At 37.0% G+C, this 18,756-nt stretch overlaps 1 protein-coding gene across 1 annotated transcript in view; it reads right to left on the reverse strand.

Moving 5' to 3' along the window:
- LOC150088099 (DNA repair protein RAD50.L-like) overlaps positions 1–18,756 on the reverse strand; it is a 553,006-nt gene that overhangs the window by 352,965 nt on the left and 181,285 nt on the right. The window contains exon 9 of the mRNA XM_090370570.1: positions 5,387–5,482. Coding sequence (XP_090226696.1) covers positions 5,387–5,482 — 96 coding nt within the window. The remainder of the gene's footprint in view (positions 1–5,386; positions 5,483–18,756) is intronic.

An 18,756-nucleotide genomic window follows, 5' to 3' on the forward strand; every position in this document is an offset into this window, starting at 1 on the left:
GAGCTCATCTTTATTTTTCTAAGCTAATTTAATTTAGTGAATTACAAAATCATCCAATAGATTTATTTCCAAGAGAAATTGAAAAAAAAATTGCTATAGAACTTTCTTTACAGAACACACTGAGGAAGTGAAATAAATTATTTCACTAATGTATGTACTCATAAGATCACAATGCTTCATATGTTATACATGTAATAAATATCATTTCTTACAATCCACACAGGGCAGGGGCTTATTTTCTAGTTTACAAATTGTTAATCTCTGCAATGTGCCATTTGAAGAATGCATCATTGAAAAATTATAATAAATACCTAATTTATATAATTAATAAAAGGCCTAACATTGAAGGAATGAATATTCAAGTATGTTTTGCTCAATATCTTTGGAAAAGGATGCAAAGAAAAACAGCAAAGAGTTCTTTACTTATGTAAACTCTAGAAGGAAAGGGATGAATCAGATTGGATCACTTAACATAGATGGGTTGACTGTTGATGATCATGCTCAAGTAGCTGATAAACTGAATGAGTATTTTGCATGCACATTCACACACGAGGAGTTATTCAATGATGGGAGTGCCAGAAGTTTATCAAACGCTAACAGGGAACTAAGTGATTTTTTTATAACTGAGAGCAAAGTGGAAGAGAAATTGTTGAAGTTAAACATAAGGAAGGCACCTGGGGTGGATGGGATCTATCCAATTATATTAAAGAGGCAGAAAAGGAAGTCCCCGTGGACTGGAGGTGTGAAAATTATCACCAATTTACAAACGGGTTTCAAAGGTGACACAAGTAGTAGTAATAGTGGCATATGACGCAAGAAAGCGAGTGTATGAGCTTATGCAGCATCAGCCAAAAAAAAAAAAAAAATTACAAAACAGTTCACTCTAAATGTTTGTCCAGTTCCTCCTTAAATTTATTTAACCTATCAACTTCCACAATGACAGATGGAAGTTTGTTCCAGCAATTAACCACTTGCTGGCTAAAGGAAAATTTCCACACGTTTCTACATCTGTCTTTCCTTAATTTGAATTTATGCCCCCTTAGGTTCATAATCTGAACAAGTGGAAGAATCCTATCCGAATTCAGCGTGCTCAACTCATTCATGGCCTTATACACCTCAATCAGATCACCTCGCAGGTGCCTAGTTTCCAGCCCCTGCAATTTGCAGAACTTAAGCCTCCCTTGGTAAGAGGATCCCTTCATTTCCCCCTCAACAATCTTGCTGCCCTTCTCTGTACACGCTCAAGCAAATCTACATCCTTCCTAAAATGAGGCCTCCAGACCTGTATGCCATATGCAAGGCATGACCTGACCATTGCCTTATACAGAGGGATAATCACCTTCTTTTCCCTGCTAACAATATTCCTATATATCATTAACAAAACCCCATTACCTGACCTGGAAGCATGTCTGCATTGCTCAGAAAACTTCATATCTGACTGCATAATTACTACCAGGTCTTTTTCATTTTCTACCACATTAAGTGTAGTACCACACAGTTGGTATGCTTTTCTGGGGTTACTTCTACCTATATACAGTACTTTGCATTTGTCAAGGTTAAACTTCAGTTGCCACTTCTCAGCCCATCTGCCCAAATTTTCTATATCCTGTTGCAGTAGCACACTGCCATTACTGTCATTAAAAACCCTGCTAACCTTTGTATCATCTGCAAACTTCAACAATAAGCCTGATATACCTTCATCAATATCATTGATAAATATACAAAACAACAGTGAACCCAAAACTGAACCCTGTGGGTCTCCACTAATAATATTAGTCCATGAAGAGCAGCACCCATTTATTACAACCTCAACCATTCTTTTACCTATTGTAGCAACTTACCCTTAATACCATTCTGCTCCAATTTTGTACAGTAGTCTTCTACGAGCAACAGTGTCAAAAGCTTACCTGAAATCCAAGTACATGATATCAAAATTATTTTTTGCATCTAGTTCCTTTGTAACCACATCATAATATCAAAGGCATAAAACTTGAACAATATTTCTTAATGAGTATGAAACTTTTAGTAGCTTCCGAATTAATTCCTTGAATGCTTCCCATTTAGAATATGCTGTTGGTAAATCATCAGTTGATCCCACTATACAGAATTTAAAAACTGTCTGAGATCACCATAGTCAACTTTACGGAAGAAAAAAATCCTTTCCTTTACTCCTGATGGTAATTATATCTTTAAGTAATCTCACATCAGTACTCTGTGATCACTGCCATATAGTGGTTCCTTTATCTGCAAATTCTTAATACATGAATGATCACTGCTGATAACCAGATCAAGAGTATTATCCTCTCTGGTTTCCTCTCAAACATGCTGCTGCAGAAAACAATCATCCAATAAATCCACAAAAGTCTTACTAGTGTGCGAGTGACTAAACCACAAGTTCCAGTCAATATCTGGGAAGTTAAAATTTCCCATTATAAGACATTCTTATTTACGAGCCCACTCTATTTCTCTGTACAATTGTTCATTGTAGTCATTCAAGTCATTAGGCCTATAACACACTCCTACTATTATTTTTGCTTTTGCAGTGCTTATGTCACACCAAACTGACTCAAAAGTGCACTGTTCATCTATATCAACTGGATGCACTTCTTTTGATTTTATGTTTTTCTTAATTAACAGCATAACACCACCTCCCTTCCTATCCTTTCTGTACACACATCATGTCCCCAAATTCCAATTCTGCATTCCTAATATTTGTGTGACACCACGTCTCTGATATCCCAACAATATCTGCCTTTGATGTCATGACCAACACTTCAAATTTATTTACTATACTTCTAGCATTGGTATACATGCAAGTATACATGCACCTATTCTTATTCTTAGTTACCCTAACACATCCCATATATCCACCTGTTTCATGATGACTGCCATCAGTCCTTTAAACCCCCAGCACCCCTTGCTCCAGGCTGCTGCTTATTCTAATAGAAGTAGTGGTGCCTCCATAGCCAGGTGGGCAGGAGCAGCAGTGTGTAGCACACGCTTCTTGATTAGACCGGGGTTCGAGTCCGTGACCACCAAATACGGAGGATGCGCAAAGGTCAGAGAATGACCACCGCATATCCCCCCAGAGCAATATGGCCTTAGTTGCTAATGCTCTTAAAAACTAAATAACAAACAAACTGTAGAAGTAGTGCAAGAATCACCTTCACTTCTGTCTGCAGCTACTTTTAACCTTTTAGTCTGTGAATCCCCCCAAGCTAACAGTTTTCCTACCCACCTAACACTGCCTCGATAGCATCAGCAAATATTCTTGCACCCTTTCTATTTAAGTGTATCCCATCCCTGTAGAAGCACTCTCTCATGTTAACAAGCACAGACCACGCTGAAAAAAATTCTACCCCTTGAGCCTTGCACATTCCCTCCAGGGCCGAATTGATTGCAACACTCTCATCATGTACTCCCTCCTATCGTATATATCAGGGCAGAATTGTAGACACTTTCAAATTTAACCCCAACTCACGACTTTTTTGCAACATTGACCTGTGCTTGTTAAGTAATTCTGCAGATCTCCTACTGTTAATGTCATTGGTGCCAATGTGTACAACAATATCACCCTTTGTGCCCTTAAAAGATGATATATGCTTTACAACATCATCAACTTTTGCCCCTGGCCGGCATACCCTGGTCCTATTCCATCTATCCTTTTTGCAGAATATATTACCCATCTCCCTGACAATAGAGTCACCAACAATAACTACAATAACTCCTGTGGGACCAGCGCATTCTGTCTTGGAGATTGCCGCTGTGTTGCCTGATGCCCAGGAGTGAGCTCTGGTGTTGAGTTGGGCAGCTGAGAGTTTGACGGGCCCCCTCATATTAATTTCTTTTAGGGCATCTACCCTACACCTCAAGCTCTCATAGATGCCCATTAGAACACTGAGTTGATGCCTAATTTCTAGACACTCTCTGCACCTGGCACACACAAAGACAAAGACACAAAGACAGATCATGTTCTTATCCAGAGAGTTTGGCAAACATTTCACAATTTGCACATTTTTTTAGGCTGTGATGTATTGGAGAATCATCCCCCCCTCAGTTCTCCCTCGAGTCACAGCACTCCTGTAACTTTGTGCCCGTTGCTTTGCTGCACTAGTCTGGGGCATGATATTTTAAATTAATAAGATCAATAAATTTAATTAATTAATTGTCAATACTACACTATCTAATAGAATCCTAAATGCAGTGATGCATATTACGCTATATATTTTTATATTAGAGCTACCTAGTTATCATAATTAAAAATTTGAATTTCCCTACCAATCTATACAAAAACAATGGCTACAAGATTCGAACGAAACAACGGTTTTATGTATATTAAGCAATAATCTACAAAAACTCATCTAAATTAAAAATAAAAATAACCAGCATAACTAGAACTATAAGGCTATGTATAAAGTACAATATAAAATGACAATTAAGTAAATAAAATGGCAAACACTTATCGCTTTTTCGGAGCCTGTAATTCACAGCTGTAATTTTTTTTTTTTTTTTTTGTAACTACAGACCTGTTATTTTAACTTGGGTTCTGGGAAAATAATGGAATCACTGGTTAAAGAAGCATTGCAGGATCATCTGGACAAGACTGCAGTAATAGTTAAGACACAGCATGGGTTTGTTAAAGGGAAGTCTTGTCTGAACAATTTGAGTGGATACTATGATGTGGTCACGAAGGAACTGAATGCCAAAAATAATTTTGATATCATATACTTGGATTTCAGGAAAGCTTTTGATACTGTTGCACATAGAAGACTGCTGTACAAATTGGAGAGGTATGGCATTAATGGTAATTGCTACAATGGATAAAGGGATGGTTGAGTGAGAGAGATCTGAAGAGTAGCAGCCTCAGCCACCATACCTGTAAAAATATCTGTGATGAGCTTCAGGAAACTACCTTTTTACTGTTGCATATTGACACAATCACTTATAATGTTTTTTCCGTATGCTGATATATGTCTGGGTGATGGGTTTCTCATTAAGATGTTCAATGACTGCATGATCTAAAAAATTTTTTTCCCCCTTTACTGACAACATCACTCTGGGCCATGTAAAAAAGTGTTTTTTATTGCATAAACTTAAAGTTGGTGGTTAAACATATAAAGGAGGAAACATTATGCAGACAAACATTTCGAATCATAAACTAGAACATAACTAAAAATTCCTTTAATTTTTAGTTATGTTCAAAACATTAACTTCCAGTAGATGGAGGACAGTGCATATCCTTGTGTAAAATAGATTTAAAATCAAAAATTTTATATCTGAAATAAAAATACATGCACTTTATTAAAGAAATAAAGAATGAAGATGTGAAGTAATAATTTACTTATGTAAAACTGACACAACTAATTTGAAAAAAATATACAGTTACCTCATCTATATCCCTATTAAGTTGAATAATTTCATCTCCTAAAAGCTTCAGTTTCTTCTGCAGGCTAGGAATTTCTTCTGCAGCTAGCACTTTAACCTGTTAATTATGTATTTTTAATAAAGTTCATGAATTATATAATAATAATACTTAGTGCAATATGTAATATTGCACTAAGTATTATTAAAGAATGTGTATTTATCATTATGTTTAAAAATTATGTTTAATTAGAAATCCAAGTATTTAGGGTAAAAACCTCATGCTACAAGTGTAATAAAACACTATTGTACAAAGCAGCATTCTGTATGTAGCTACTTAAACAATGAGGCTATGCCCTATTTATACAATAATGTTTAATTAGAAATTAAAGGCTTTTTTTTTTTTTGTGTTATGACAGTGCCTGTTCACTATCTCTGATGGAACTAACAATATTTGTCAATGTTTAGAAATCAGAACTTGGAAAACTTTTAATACACATCTTTTTTAATACATATTATTTATAAGCAGACTATTGCAGATTATGAGAAGTCTGTGGCTAAAAGTTCAAAAGCAAACTGCAAGGAATTCCATGTGTATGTTAACAATAGTAGAAAAGGGATGTATCATGTTGTTGCACTGGATATGAATGTTAACTGTTGGTGATTCTGCACAAATTGCTCAAAAAACTGAATAAATATTCTGCATCTACATTCATACATGAAGACGTTTTTAGAGATGGAATTAACAAAAATCCATCTAATACTGATTACGAATTAAATGATTTTATAATAAGAGAAAATAAGATGGAAGGGAAACTGAGGCAGCTAAAGTGGAACAAATTGACAAGGCTGTGGAATCTATACAATTATATTAAAAGTATTTGCAAAATACGTGGTTAAACCTTTAGCCATATAATGAGAGCACCTTTAGATTCAGGAAAAGTAACTACAGATTGGAGATATGCAAATGTATCTGCTATTCACAAGAACTTGACTGTTGAAAGAAATTGATTCAACAGTTAAAGAAGATAACAGGAGAGATTGTTTTTCTACAGGGATGGGATACACTTAAATAGAAAGAGTGCAAGAATATTTGCTGATGCTATCGAGGCAGTGTTAGGTGGGTCAGAAAACTGCTAGCCTGGAAGGATTCACAGATTAACAGTAGTCACAGGCAGAGGTGAAAGTGATTCTTGCAATGCTTCTATTGGAATGAGCAGCAGCCTAGAAAGCGAGGTGCTGGGGATTTTAAGGACTGCTGGGAGTCATCATGAAACAAGTAAATACATGGGTTGTGTTACGGTAACTAAGAGTAAGAATAGGTGCATGTACACCAATGCTAGGGGTATAGTAAATAAATTTGATGAATTTGAGGTGCTGGTGAAGACATCAGCAGATACTGTTGCATATTATTACACATTATATACTGTTGGGATATAATGTGTGTAATAATACATATTGTTATTGGGATATCAGAGATGTGATGTCATGTTGTTAGTAAAGAAATACGAAAAAAATCTAAGGTGCTGCATCCAGTTGACATGCGCGGACAGTGCAGTGTTGAGCCAGTTTCATGTGACATAAGCACTGGGAAAGAAAAGTTGAGAATAGGAGTGTGCGTGTGTGTTATAGGACTAATCACTCTGATGAGTACAATGAACAACTCTACTGAGAAATAGAGTGGGCCAGTAAATCAGATTGTCTTATAATAGGGGATTTTAACTTCCTAGATATAGACCGGAACTTGGGGTTGGTCACTCACACACTAGCAAGACTTTTGTGGATTTATTGGATGACTGTTTTCTACAGCTGCAAGTTAAAGAGGCAACCATAGAGAGTAATACTTTTGATATGATTATCGGCAGTGATTATTCATGCATTAAGAATCTTAAGAATCTGCAGAATTTGGATTTTAGGAAAGCTTTTGATATTTTTGCACATGGAAAACTACTGTACAAGTTGGAGCAGTATGGCATTAAGTGCAAGCTGGTACAATGGACAAAAGGATGGTTGCGTGGGAGAAGACAGAATGGTAATCAATGGATACTGCTCTTCATGGACTAATGTTATTGGAGGAATTCTCCAGGGGTCCATGTTGGGCCATTTATTGTTTTCTGTATTTATCAATGATATTTACGAAGGTATATCAGGCTTAATGTTCAAGTCTGCAGAAGACACAAAGGTTGGCAGGGTTGTTAATGATGGTAAGGATGTTACACTACTGCATCAGGATCTAGAATAGTTGAGAAAATGGGCTGAGAGGTGGCAACTGAAGTTTAACATTGACAAATGCAAAGTACTGCATATCGGTAGTAATTCCAGAATAATGTACCAACTGTGTGGTACTACACTCGGAATAGTGTTGGGGTTGAATTTGAAAGTGTCTGCAATTCTGCCCAGACACGATAGGAGGGAGTATATGATGAGAGCCTTGTCGATCAATTCGGCCCTGGAAAGATTGTGCAAGGCTCAAGGGGTAGAATTTTTTTCAGCCTGGACTGTACTTGTTAACAGGAGAGATTGCTTCTACAGGGATGGGATACACTTAAATAGAAAGGGTGCAAGAATATTTGCTGATGCTATCGAGGCAGTGTTAGGTGGGTCGGAAAACTGCTAGCTTGGGGGGGAGAGACAAAGACCAATAGATTGACAGTAGCCACTGGCAGAGGTGAAAGAGATTCTTGCACTGCTTCTATTAGAATGAGCAGAATCCTGAAAAACAAGATGCATGGTATTTCAGAGACTGCTGGGAGCCATTGCGGTACAAGTAAACACATGGGTTGTGTTAGGGTAGCTAAGAATAGAAACAGGTGCAGGTATACTTGCGTGTACACCAATGCTAGGAGTTCAGTAAATAAATTTGATGAATTTGAGGTATTGCTCAAAACATCAAAGGCAGATATTGTTGGGATATCAGAGACGTGGTGTCACACAGATATAAGGGATGCAGAAATGCAATTTGGGGAGTACAACGTCTACAGAAAGGATAGACAGGATAGGAAGGGGGGAGGGGTTATGCTATTAGTTAAGAAACACATAAAAACCAAGGAGGTGAAGCCAGTCGACATCGCTGGACAGTGCAGTGTTGAGTCAGTTTGGTGTGACATAAGCATTGGGAGATCAAAATTGAGAGTAGGAGTGTGCTATAGGCCTAATGACTCTGATGAGTATAATAAGGAACTGTACAGGGAAATAGAGTGGGCCAGTAAATCGGAGAGTCTTATAATGGGAGATTTTAATTTCCCAGATATTGACTGGAATTTGGGGACTGGTTACTCACACACTAGCAGGGCTTTTGTGGATTTATTGGATGATTGTTTTCTACATCAGCATGTTCGGGAGGCAACTAGAGGGAGTAATACTCTTGATTTGATTATCAGCAGTGATTCTTCATGCATTAAGAATCTGCAGATAAATGAACCACTAGGTGGCAGTGATCATAGTGTGCTGAAGTGGGATTTACTGAAAGAGGTAACTACCATTAGGGGTAAAGGGAAGGGTTATTGCTTCCGTAAAGGCGACTACGATGGACTGAGACAGTATTTAAATTCTATACAGTGGGACCAACTGATGATGTTACCAACAGCAAATTCAAAATGGGAAGCATTCAAAGAACTTATCTTGGAAGCTACTAGGCTTTACATACCAACTAAGAAATATTGTTCAAGGTTTAGGCCAAAATGGATGTCAGATGAACTAATGAGGCATATGGCAGAGAAGAAAAATGCATGGGATACTTACAAATTAACACATGACACAGAAGCCTATGATAGATACAAGTTGATATGCAACCAAGTTACAAAGGAGGTTAGGCAGGCAAAGGCAGATTACGAGAAATCCTTGGCAAGGGATGCAAAGAAAAACAGCAAAGAGTTCTTTACTTATGTAAACTCTAGAAGGAAGGGGATGAATCAGATTGGTCCACTTGATATTGATGGGTCAACTGTTGAGGATCCTGCTCAGGTAGCTAACAAACTAAATGAATATTTTGCATCGACATTCACACATGAGGAGTTATTCAGCAAGGGGAATGCCAGAGGTGTATTCAACTCTAGCAGTAAGCTACAGAATCTTGAAATAACTGGGAGTAAGGTGGAGGAGAAACTGTTGAAGATAAACACAAGAAAGGCACCCGGGGTGGATGGGATCTATCCAGTTATATTAAAGGAGGCAGCAAAGGAAGTAAGCAAACCCTTAGCCATAATTATGAGAGCTTCCTTGGACTCAGGGGAGGTACCCATAGACTGGAAATGTGCAAATGTGACCCCAATTCACAAAGGAGGATCAAAGGCTGACACAAGTAATTATAGACCTGTGAGCTTAACTTCTGTTCCAGGAAAATTAATGGAGGCACTGGTTAAAGAAGCACTGCAGGATCATTTAGACAAGACTTCAGTTATAGCTCAGACACAGCATGGTTTTGTTAAGGGGAAGTCTTGCCTGACCAACTTGATTGGATACTATGATGCAGTCACAAAAGAACTGGATGCAGGGAATAACTTTGATATTATATACTTGGATCTTAGAAAGGCTTTTGATACTGTTGCACATGGAAGACTGCTGCACAAATTGGAGCAGTGTGACATTGGAAGCAAATTGCTGCTATGGATAAAGGGGTGGTTGAGGGGGAGAAGACAGAGAGTGGTAATCAATGGACACTGCTCATCGTGGACTAATGTTATTAGTGGAGTCCCTCAGGGCTCAGTGTTGGGTCCATTATTGTTTTCTGTATTTATAAATTATATTGATGATGGTATATCAAGCTTAATGTCCAAGTTTGCAGATGATACAAAGGTTGGCAGGGTTGTCAAGGACACTACTGACACTATGCTGCTGCAACAGGATCTGGAAAGGTTGAGCAGATGGGCTGAGAGGTGGCAAATGAAGTTTAACATTGACAAATGTAAAGTACTACACATGGGAAAAAGCAACCCCAGAGCAACGTATCAACTCTGTGGTACTACACTGACAGTGGTAGAGAATGAAAGGGACTTGGGGGTGATTGTGCAGGCAGATATGAAGTTCTCTGAGCAGTGCAGACGGGCTGCAAGAGTAGCTCATGGAGTATTGTCAATGATATACAGGAATTTTTCCAGCAGGGATAAGGAGGTGATTATTCCATTGTATAAGGCAATGGTCAGGCCACACCTAGAGTACTGTATACAGGTCTGGAGGCCTCATTTCAAGAAGGATGTAGAGCTGCTGGAACGAGTACAGAGAAGGGCAACAAGATTAGTGAATGGAACAAAGGGGTGCTCTTACGAAGAAAGGCTTAAGTTTTTGCAAATTACAGTGTCTGGAGACTAGGCACCAGCGAGGTGATCTGATAGAGGTGTATAAAGCCTTGAATGGTTTAAGCATGCTCAATGCTGATGGGATTCTTCCTCTAGCTCAGAATAATCACCTGAGAGGGCATAAATTCAAATTGAGGAAAGACAGATGTAGGATAGACGTGCGGAAATTTGCCTTTAGCCAGCGGGTGGTTGGTTGGTTGGTTGGTGGAACAGACTGCCATCCCTTGATAGCCTAAATAAGTTTAAGGCTCAGCTGGACAGGTATTTTGAACGAACAGAGGGGTGAAGTGGAAGTGGGTTTTTTTTTTTTTTTGGCTGATGCTGCATAAGCTTGCTTTCTTGCATCAAATACCTCTACTAATGCTAATGCTAGTGGAAAATGAAAAAGACCTGGGGGGTAGTTGTTTAGTCAGATATGAAGTTTTCTGAGCTGTGCAGACAGGTGCCAGAGCAGGTCATGGAGTCGTGTCAATGATATACAGGAATTTTGCTAGCAGGGATAAGGAGGTGATTGTCCCGTTGTATAAGGCAATGGCTAGGCTACACCTTGAGTACTGCATACAGGTCTGGAGTCCTCATTTTAGGAAGGGTGTAGTCCTGCTGGAACGGGTACAGAGAAGGGCAACGAGATTAGTGAGTAGTGTAACAAAGGGTTGCTTTTAGGAAGATAGGCTTAACTTCTGCAAACTGTTGCATGTGGAGAATAGGCACCTGCAAGGTGATCTGATTGAGGTGTATAAGGCATTGAATGGTTTCAGCAAGCTCAATACTAATGGGATTCTTCCTCTTACTCAGATTCCACCCCTGAGGGGACATAAATTCAAATTGAGGAAAGATGGTTGTAGGACAGACATATAGAAGTTTGCCTTTAGCCAGTGGGTTGTTGATTGCTGGAGAAAACTTCCATCTGTCATTGTGGAAGTTGACAGCTTAAATAAATTCAAGGCTGAACTAGACAAACTTTTGGAGTGAATAGATGAGTGAAACTGGAAGGGGTTTTGTGGGGGGGGTTGGCTAATGCTAAGCTTGCTTTCTTGTATCATATGCCTCTACTAATGCTAAGTAATTCAAAACCACCTAGATAAGAACAGGAACATAAGGCAATCAAAACAGAAAATCATGCTTCGTTGGTCTGATTAGCTACTTAAACAATGAGGTTGTTACAAAGGAAGTGGATGCAAAGAATAATTTTGACATCACTTATGTAGATTTCAGTAAAGCCTTTGATGCTACCACAGGTATAAATGGCAGCAATCTGGCATTAGGGGCTACTACTATTACTATGGCACTAGAGCATAGCTATTACTATGGATAAAGGGATGATTATGTCTTACGAGCTAAAGAATGGTTATAAATGGCTACTGCTCTTCATTGATTAATGTCATGAACGAAGTTCCACAGGGGTCAGAGTTGGACCCCTTACTATAGGTATTTCAAGTTAATGTCTAAGTTTGCTGATGGCACAAAGTCGGACAAAGTGGTTAATACAGTGGTTAATCAGGATAATTATACAGTTTGATATGTAATTCATTGAAGCTTGCATCATGACAATGTCCCTGCACTACCAGTGCTTTCTATCCAATGATTTCTTCTGAAGCATTTCATCACTATAGTCCCCCATCTGCCATACTCACCAGGCAGCAAAAAGTGTGAAAATAAATAAAATATATGAAAAAAATCCCTTCTTTCCATTTCTGATTTATGTTAAATTATAGCATATTTTGTAGTAAAGGTGGTCTTTTAAAGTGGTCCCCAAGACCACTTTTCCTACATGGCCATACTTAGTGCCCCAGATTCCACAAAAATAGGGAAACAGGGAAGAATTCTAGTAAACAGTATATCATAAAGGGATGGTAAAATTTCGGTGTACCTTGCTTATCTAGAGCTGGAGTTGATTTTAGAGATGCTTCTATACTGGCATGAACACCATGTTCAATATTTTCTGATAAATGTCCATTCCTTCAAATTATTTCTTTAAAAAAAGCATTATAATGAATGTGGAAAAAAACAGAAAATTAAATTATCTACATTTTCTTCCAGTAATTATGAAATGATTCTGCTTACCACGATTATTTTAAATGCAAAAACAGTTGATGATGTCAATTAGTAGTATACAGTTCTTAGTGATTATTTATTTACAACATGCTTGCACTTCAATAATATTTGATATAAAATGTTGCCTGTTCTGTCTATTTTAATAATTTAAATTTTCATGTTCCACAAACAAAGCAATATTTCATTAATTTTAACCGTGTATTTTAGTTTAACAAATTAGATTTGCACTAAAAAACAGGACTAAACAACATCTCCCAAAACTTTTTTTTTAAGGGACTGTTATGACTATTTATTTATTTATTATTATTATTTTTTCAATGAAAATGTACATAGCACCATGCATGGATGGATGGAAGGCTGAGGAGACAGAAGATAATTCTTGATATTAGATTTAAATTTCTGTTTTAGGTAATTTTTGAGAAATACAATGTGAAGGATGGGTGTTCCAGAAAACAAAAGTGGAAGAGATAATTGAAGAAGAGAAAAAGTCAGTTCTATAAGTTTGCAGTTGAACAGTGAATGAATGGTGAGTGGTTGCTGTGTGTTTAGACTGCTTTGGAAGGGAGTTGGAAATTATAGATGCCAGTTCAGAAGAACAGTATCAAGTATCTATTAAAAATGTATGCAGCAGAAACTGAATGACTGTGAGACAGAGGGTGGAGAGAATTTGTAAGAGATGAATCATTAATTAATCTAACTGCCATATTGAATTGCATCTAGAAGCAGAGAAAAGTTTTGGTGGCACGACTCCAGATATAGGAACAATATTCCATGACAGGGCAGATTTGTAGAGCGTCAGTAGTTCTTTAGAAGGAAATTAATGCCAAGAGCAAAAAAGAAAACCTCTGCATCAAAAAAAAATTATTTTTTTGATGCAGAGAAAGCAAAATTTGTGATATGCTTATGCCAAAAGAGATTAAAAGTGGAAAAAAGTTAATAATATACAAGAAAAAAAGAATAGGAGAAAGAACTGAACCTTGGGGAGCATCAGCATTCGTGGAAAAGTTGGAGAATCATTTACCATAACCTGCAGCAAGCAGTCAAAGAGAAAACTGGATATTCAATTGCAGAAAACAGTTAGCAATCCATAAGATGGAAGCTTGTTAGGCCTTTTATACCAAATATAACTGAAAGGCTTAGAAATGTCAAGAGCAAATGCTCGAGTTTCACCAAACTTTTCCAACAAATTTGTCCAAAGATTGATAAATAAATCAATACATCACCAGTGGATCAAGACTGACAGAATTCATATTGGTAATTATTGATCAAATGAAAGGCCAAGATAATTTAACAGTTGGTATTTGATTGTTTTCTCCATTACTTTGGAAAGATTGATGGTAAGAGTGATTTGTTAAGAGCAATGCGATGATAACTGGATGGCAGGTATTTGTCACCCTTTTTAGGAAATAGCTGGATATGAGCAAATTTCTAAGCAGAAGAAAATAGTAAAGCAGTGAAAAAGAACAGGAGCAAGCTCAGAGCACAGTTTTGGAGAACAAGTAGAGAAATGTCACCAGGACTTAGAGCTTTCTTGATGTTCTGAATTCTTCTAACATCCTTTTGTCAAAAGAGGCATTGAATGGGGTGTAGGTATGGTAGGAGGTGATTTACTAAGTAGGATGCTAGAAAGTCAGCTTTAGTTTTAGCTAAGGATACAACTGAACCATTAGGTTGTAACAGAGGTGGGAGTATAGATGGGCAGAAGTTGCAGCCAATAGTTTTACCAAGAGAATAGAATGTTTCAATAACATTTGGACAAGGATCAAACTTCCTACTCTTTGCCTGTTCAAAATAGAGTTTGTATTTGACTGTTTTACAACTGTTGCGATCTGTAGTGTAGGCAGAAAATGAAGCTGGATATTTAGATAGAAGCTAGATGTGATATGCTTATCTTGAATGGGTGCCTCAGCACATTTATTGAAAGATGAAGGTTTAGATAAAGGATAAATTTTAGAGTGGAACTGCCTTGTGTCACACGAACCTGAATTATATGTTTTTATATTTTAATTTTTTTTAGTTGGGAAACCCCCCCCCCCCCAAATCCCATTCTTCAGCATTTTTGATTCGTTTTCTGTTAATACAAAGAGAATTTTAACTTCCTTCAATTGTCCAGGCAAAAAACATGGTGATGTTAAGTCAACACCAACCTTAGATAATGTTTGACCTCGATTTTTGTTTGTCATACTAAAAGCCAATTTCACAGGAAACTGTGTTTGTTGAAAAATGAAGTTATATTTCCCTTCATTTGAATACATATGAATCCGTGGAATATATGCTTTCGATCCAGCTCTGTCACCACCACGTGTTCACAAATCAAACACTTCTTCCTTATTTCCACTACACGTAGTCTTTTGTTTTTTTGTATTTTTCCTTTCTTAATTGTGAAGCCTTTAATTGAATTGTTGCCTTACGACATGTAGAATTCTAAAAATTAAAAGCACTATAAACATTCTGGTATATATAGAAAAATTTAAACACTGTGAAAAATTAAGAGTTTGTAAAAGTGTCTTTGACACAAACATGTCAATCAATTTATTGTAGTATGACACAATAAGTTAGCCCACCTTCATCAGACAGACCTGTCGATTACTTTGTTGTAGTATGAGCAGTTAGCCCCACCTTGCAGAATGCAAAAAGCGTGCATGTGAAAAAGCAAAATATTCTTTTATATATAAACAGTATCATCACCCTGACAGTCATTTTAATGTACTGCTACCAATTCTGTCAAAACAACTTTCAAGATGCTAACATTAATTGATCTTATCATTAATGATATATAGCTTTAAGGTTCCTGATTGCTTTATTTTAACATTTTACATTTCCTATCACAGCATCTGCCATACTGCAGATTTAATTTACTGCATACAGTAAGATATGTCTGACTTGGCAGTAGCATTGGCAAATGATGCAAGAAAGCAAGCTTATACAGCATCAGCAAAAAAAAAAAAAAATAAAATAAAATAAAAATAAATGACACCTCCATTTCACCTATTCATTCCCTTCAATAGTTTGACCAGTTCTTCTTGAATTTATTTACCCTAACTTCCACAATAACAGATGGAAGTTTATTCCAGTAATCAACCACCCGCTAGATAAAGGCAAAGAACTGAGAAGATGCATCATGGTTTGGATTACTTTGACACTAATTTGAAACCTCAACCGAACAACTCTCTGAGTGAGATGGCATTACTATGAAAACAGCTGTCAGCTGATGCCATAGCATATTTGAATAAAAGGAAATAATGAGGCAGCTTGCAGTGATGGTGCTCCATGGAAGATCAAACTCATTACAGAAAAACTTCATTCAGAGGTAAAAATTAAATTAATTTTTTCACTAAGTTAGAATTAAAAAAAAAAAAAAAAAAAAAAAAGGGATAAAATCATACTATTATTAACAGTGGTATTTATGTTTTTTTCCCTTGTATACAGAAAAAAATAGATAAGATTTAGATAAAATAATAGCAAATTCTTTTTGCTAAGAACCATCAATATCTTACATAAAATCAGATATTACGTTTGTAATTTCTATCTTCATTTATGCTCTATATAATGTTCCTTAAATGCAATAAAGATTTTATAAAGTGAACAAAAAACAAAGATTCACTTTTTGCTATATGCTATCATAACAGGAGAGATTTTTTTTTCAAGGATGGATACACTTAAATAGAAAGGGTGCAAGAATATTTACTGATGCTATCGAAAACTGCTAGCTTGGGGGGTGGGATTAACACACTAACAGTAGCTGCAGGCAGAGGTGAAAGTGATTCTTGCACTGCTCCTATTGGAATGAGAAGTCTGGAAAGTAAGGTGCTAGAAATTTCCAGGACTGCTGAGAGTTATCATGGAAAAAGTAAATACATAGGATGTGTTAGGATAACTTAAGAGTAAGAACAGGGGGATATAGACTTGCATGTACATTAATGCTAGGAGTTTAATAAATAAATTTGATGAATTTGAGGTGCTAGCCAAGCCATCAAAGGCAGATATTGTTGGGATATCAGAGACGTGGTGTCACACAGATATAAGGAATGAAGAATTGGAATTTGGAGAGTACAATGTGTGCAGATAGGATAGACAAGATAGGAAGGGAGGAGGAGGGGGTTATGCTTAAGAAACACAAAATCAAAGGAAGTGCATCCAGCTGACATGGGTGGACAGTGCAATGTTGAGACAGTTTGGTGTGACATAAGCACTGGGAAAGCAAAATTGAGAGTAGGAGTGTGTGTTATAGGCCTAATGACTCTCATGAGTATAATAAACAACTGTGCAGAGAAATAGAGTGGGCCAGTAAATCAGATTGTCTTATAATGGGGGATTTTTTTCCTCAGATATTATTGTTATTATTAGCCATATGGTGCAAGAAAGCCTGAGGTTTATGCTGCACCAGCCAAAAAAAAATTCACAAGATACTCTGTGAGAGAGAGTCAGAAGCAGAAAGGAATCACCAAGAAAGAGAACTGACTGAACTTGTGGGTTGGTTATTCACACACTAGCAAGGCTTTTGTTGATTTATTGGATGATTGTTTTTTACAGCAGCAGCATTTGAGAGGCAACTAGAGGTAGTCTCTTGATCTAATTATCAGAAGTGATTCTTCATGCAATAAGAATCTACAGATAAAGGAACCACTAGGTGACAGTGATCACAGTGTACTGATTTGGGATTTACTCAAAGAAGTAACTACCATCAGGGTTAAAGGGAAGAGTTTTTGCTTTCATAAATCTACAGTGATCTCAGGCAATTTTTAAATTCAATATAGTGGGACCAACTGATGATGTTACCAACAGAAAATTCTAAATGGGAAGCATTCAAGGAAGTAATCTTGAAGTTACTAAGCTTTTTGTCCAAACTAAGAAATACTATTCAAGGTTTAGGCCTAAATGCATGGTAGGTGAACTAACGAGACTTGTGGTAGAGAAGAAAAATGCATGGGATGCATATAAATTTATCAGGTGACATAAAAAACTATGGTAGATATAAGCTAGTCTATAATCAGGTGACAGAGACTAGGCAAGAGAAGGCAGATTATGAGAAATCTTTGGCAAAGGATGTAAAGAAAAACAGCAAAGACTTCTTTACTTATGTAAACTCTAGAAGGAAGGGGATGAATCAGACTGATTCACTTGATATTATTGGTTCGATTGTTGATGAACCTGCTGAAGTAGCTGACAAACTGAATGAGTATTCTGCATCTACATTCACACATGAGGAAGTCTGTATTGAAGTGGAGGCTAGAAGCTTATCAAACTCTTGCAGGGAGCTAAGTGATTTTGTAATAACTGAGAGCAAAGTGCAGGAGAAATTGTTGAAAGCGAACATAAGAAAGGCACCTGGGGAGGATGGGATCAATCCAGTTATATTAAAGGAGGTAAGCAAACCCTTAGCCATAATTATGAAAGCTTCTTTGGACTCAGGAGAGGTCACCATGGACCTGGATGTGCAAATGTGTCTCCAATTCACAAGGAGGATCAAAGAGTGACATGAGTAATTACAGACCTGTTAGTTTAACTTCTGTTCCAGGGAAAATTATAGCGTCATTGGTTAAAAAACCAATACAAAATCACCTAGACTAGACTACAGTAATAATTCAGGCCCAGCATAGGTTTGTTAAGGGGAAGTCTTGTCTCACCAATTTGATGGGTTACTATGATGTAGTTACAAAGGAACTAGATGCAAAAAATAATTTTGATATTATATACAGCCACTTCCCAACTTATGTAAGGGTTGCATTCTGTGGAACTCTAAAATCGGAATTTCCCTAAATGCTTATGCAGCACTTGCAAATTTGATTGATGCAAATTTGGTTCAATTTGTTTAACGCAAAAAAGAAACGTTCGACGAATATGTAAATAGAATTATTTATTCAAATTTTTATCTCATGTGCAGGAAAAATTATAAAAGTGTACAAAATTACAAATATTTCAAAATTATAAAATTAAAAAAAGAGAGATGAGGCAGGCATAACATCAACAAGTTTTACCTTTCGAGAATCATTGCCAGAATTAACCCTCCAGCTGAGAAGAATGCCGCCGCTATGGAAGTTGAGGG

Source organism: Mastigoproctus giganteus, chromosome 3 (assembly GCF_048544385.1).
Source record: "Mastigoproctus giganteus isolate SK-2022 chromosome 3, ASM4854438v1, whole genome shotgun sequence".
In the NCBI taxonomy this organism is placed as follows: Eukaryota; Metazoa; Arthropoda; class Arachnida; order Uropygi; family Thelyphonidae; genus Mastigoproctus; species Mastigoproctus giganteus.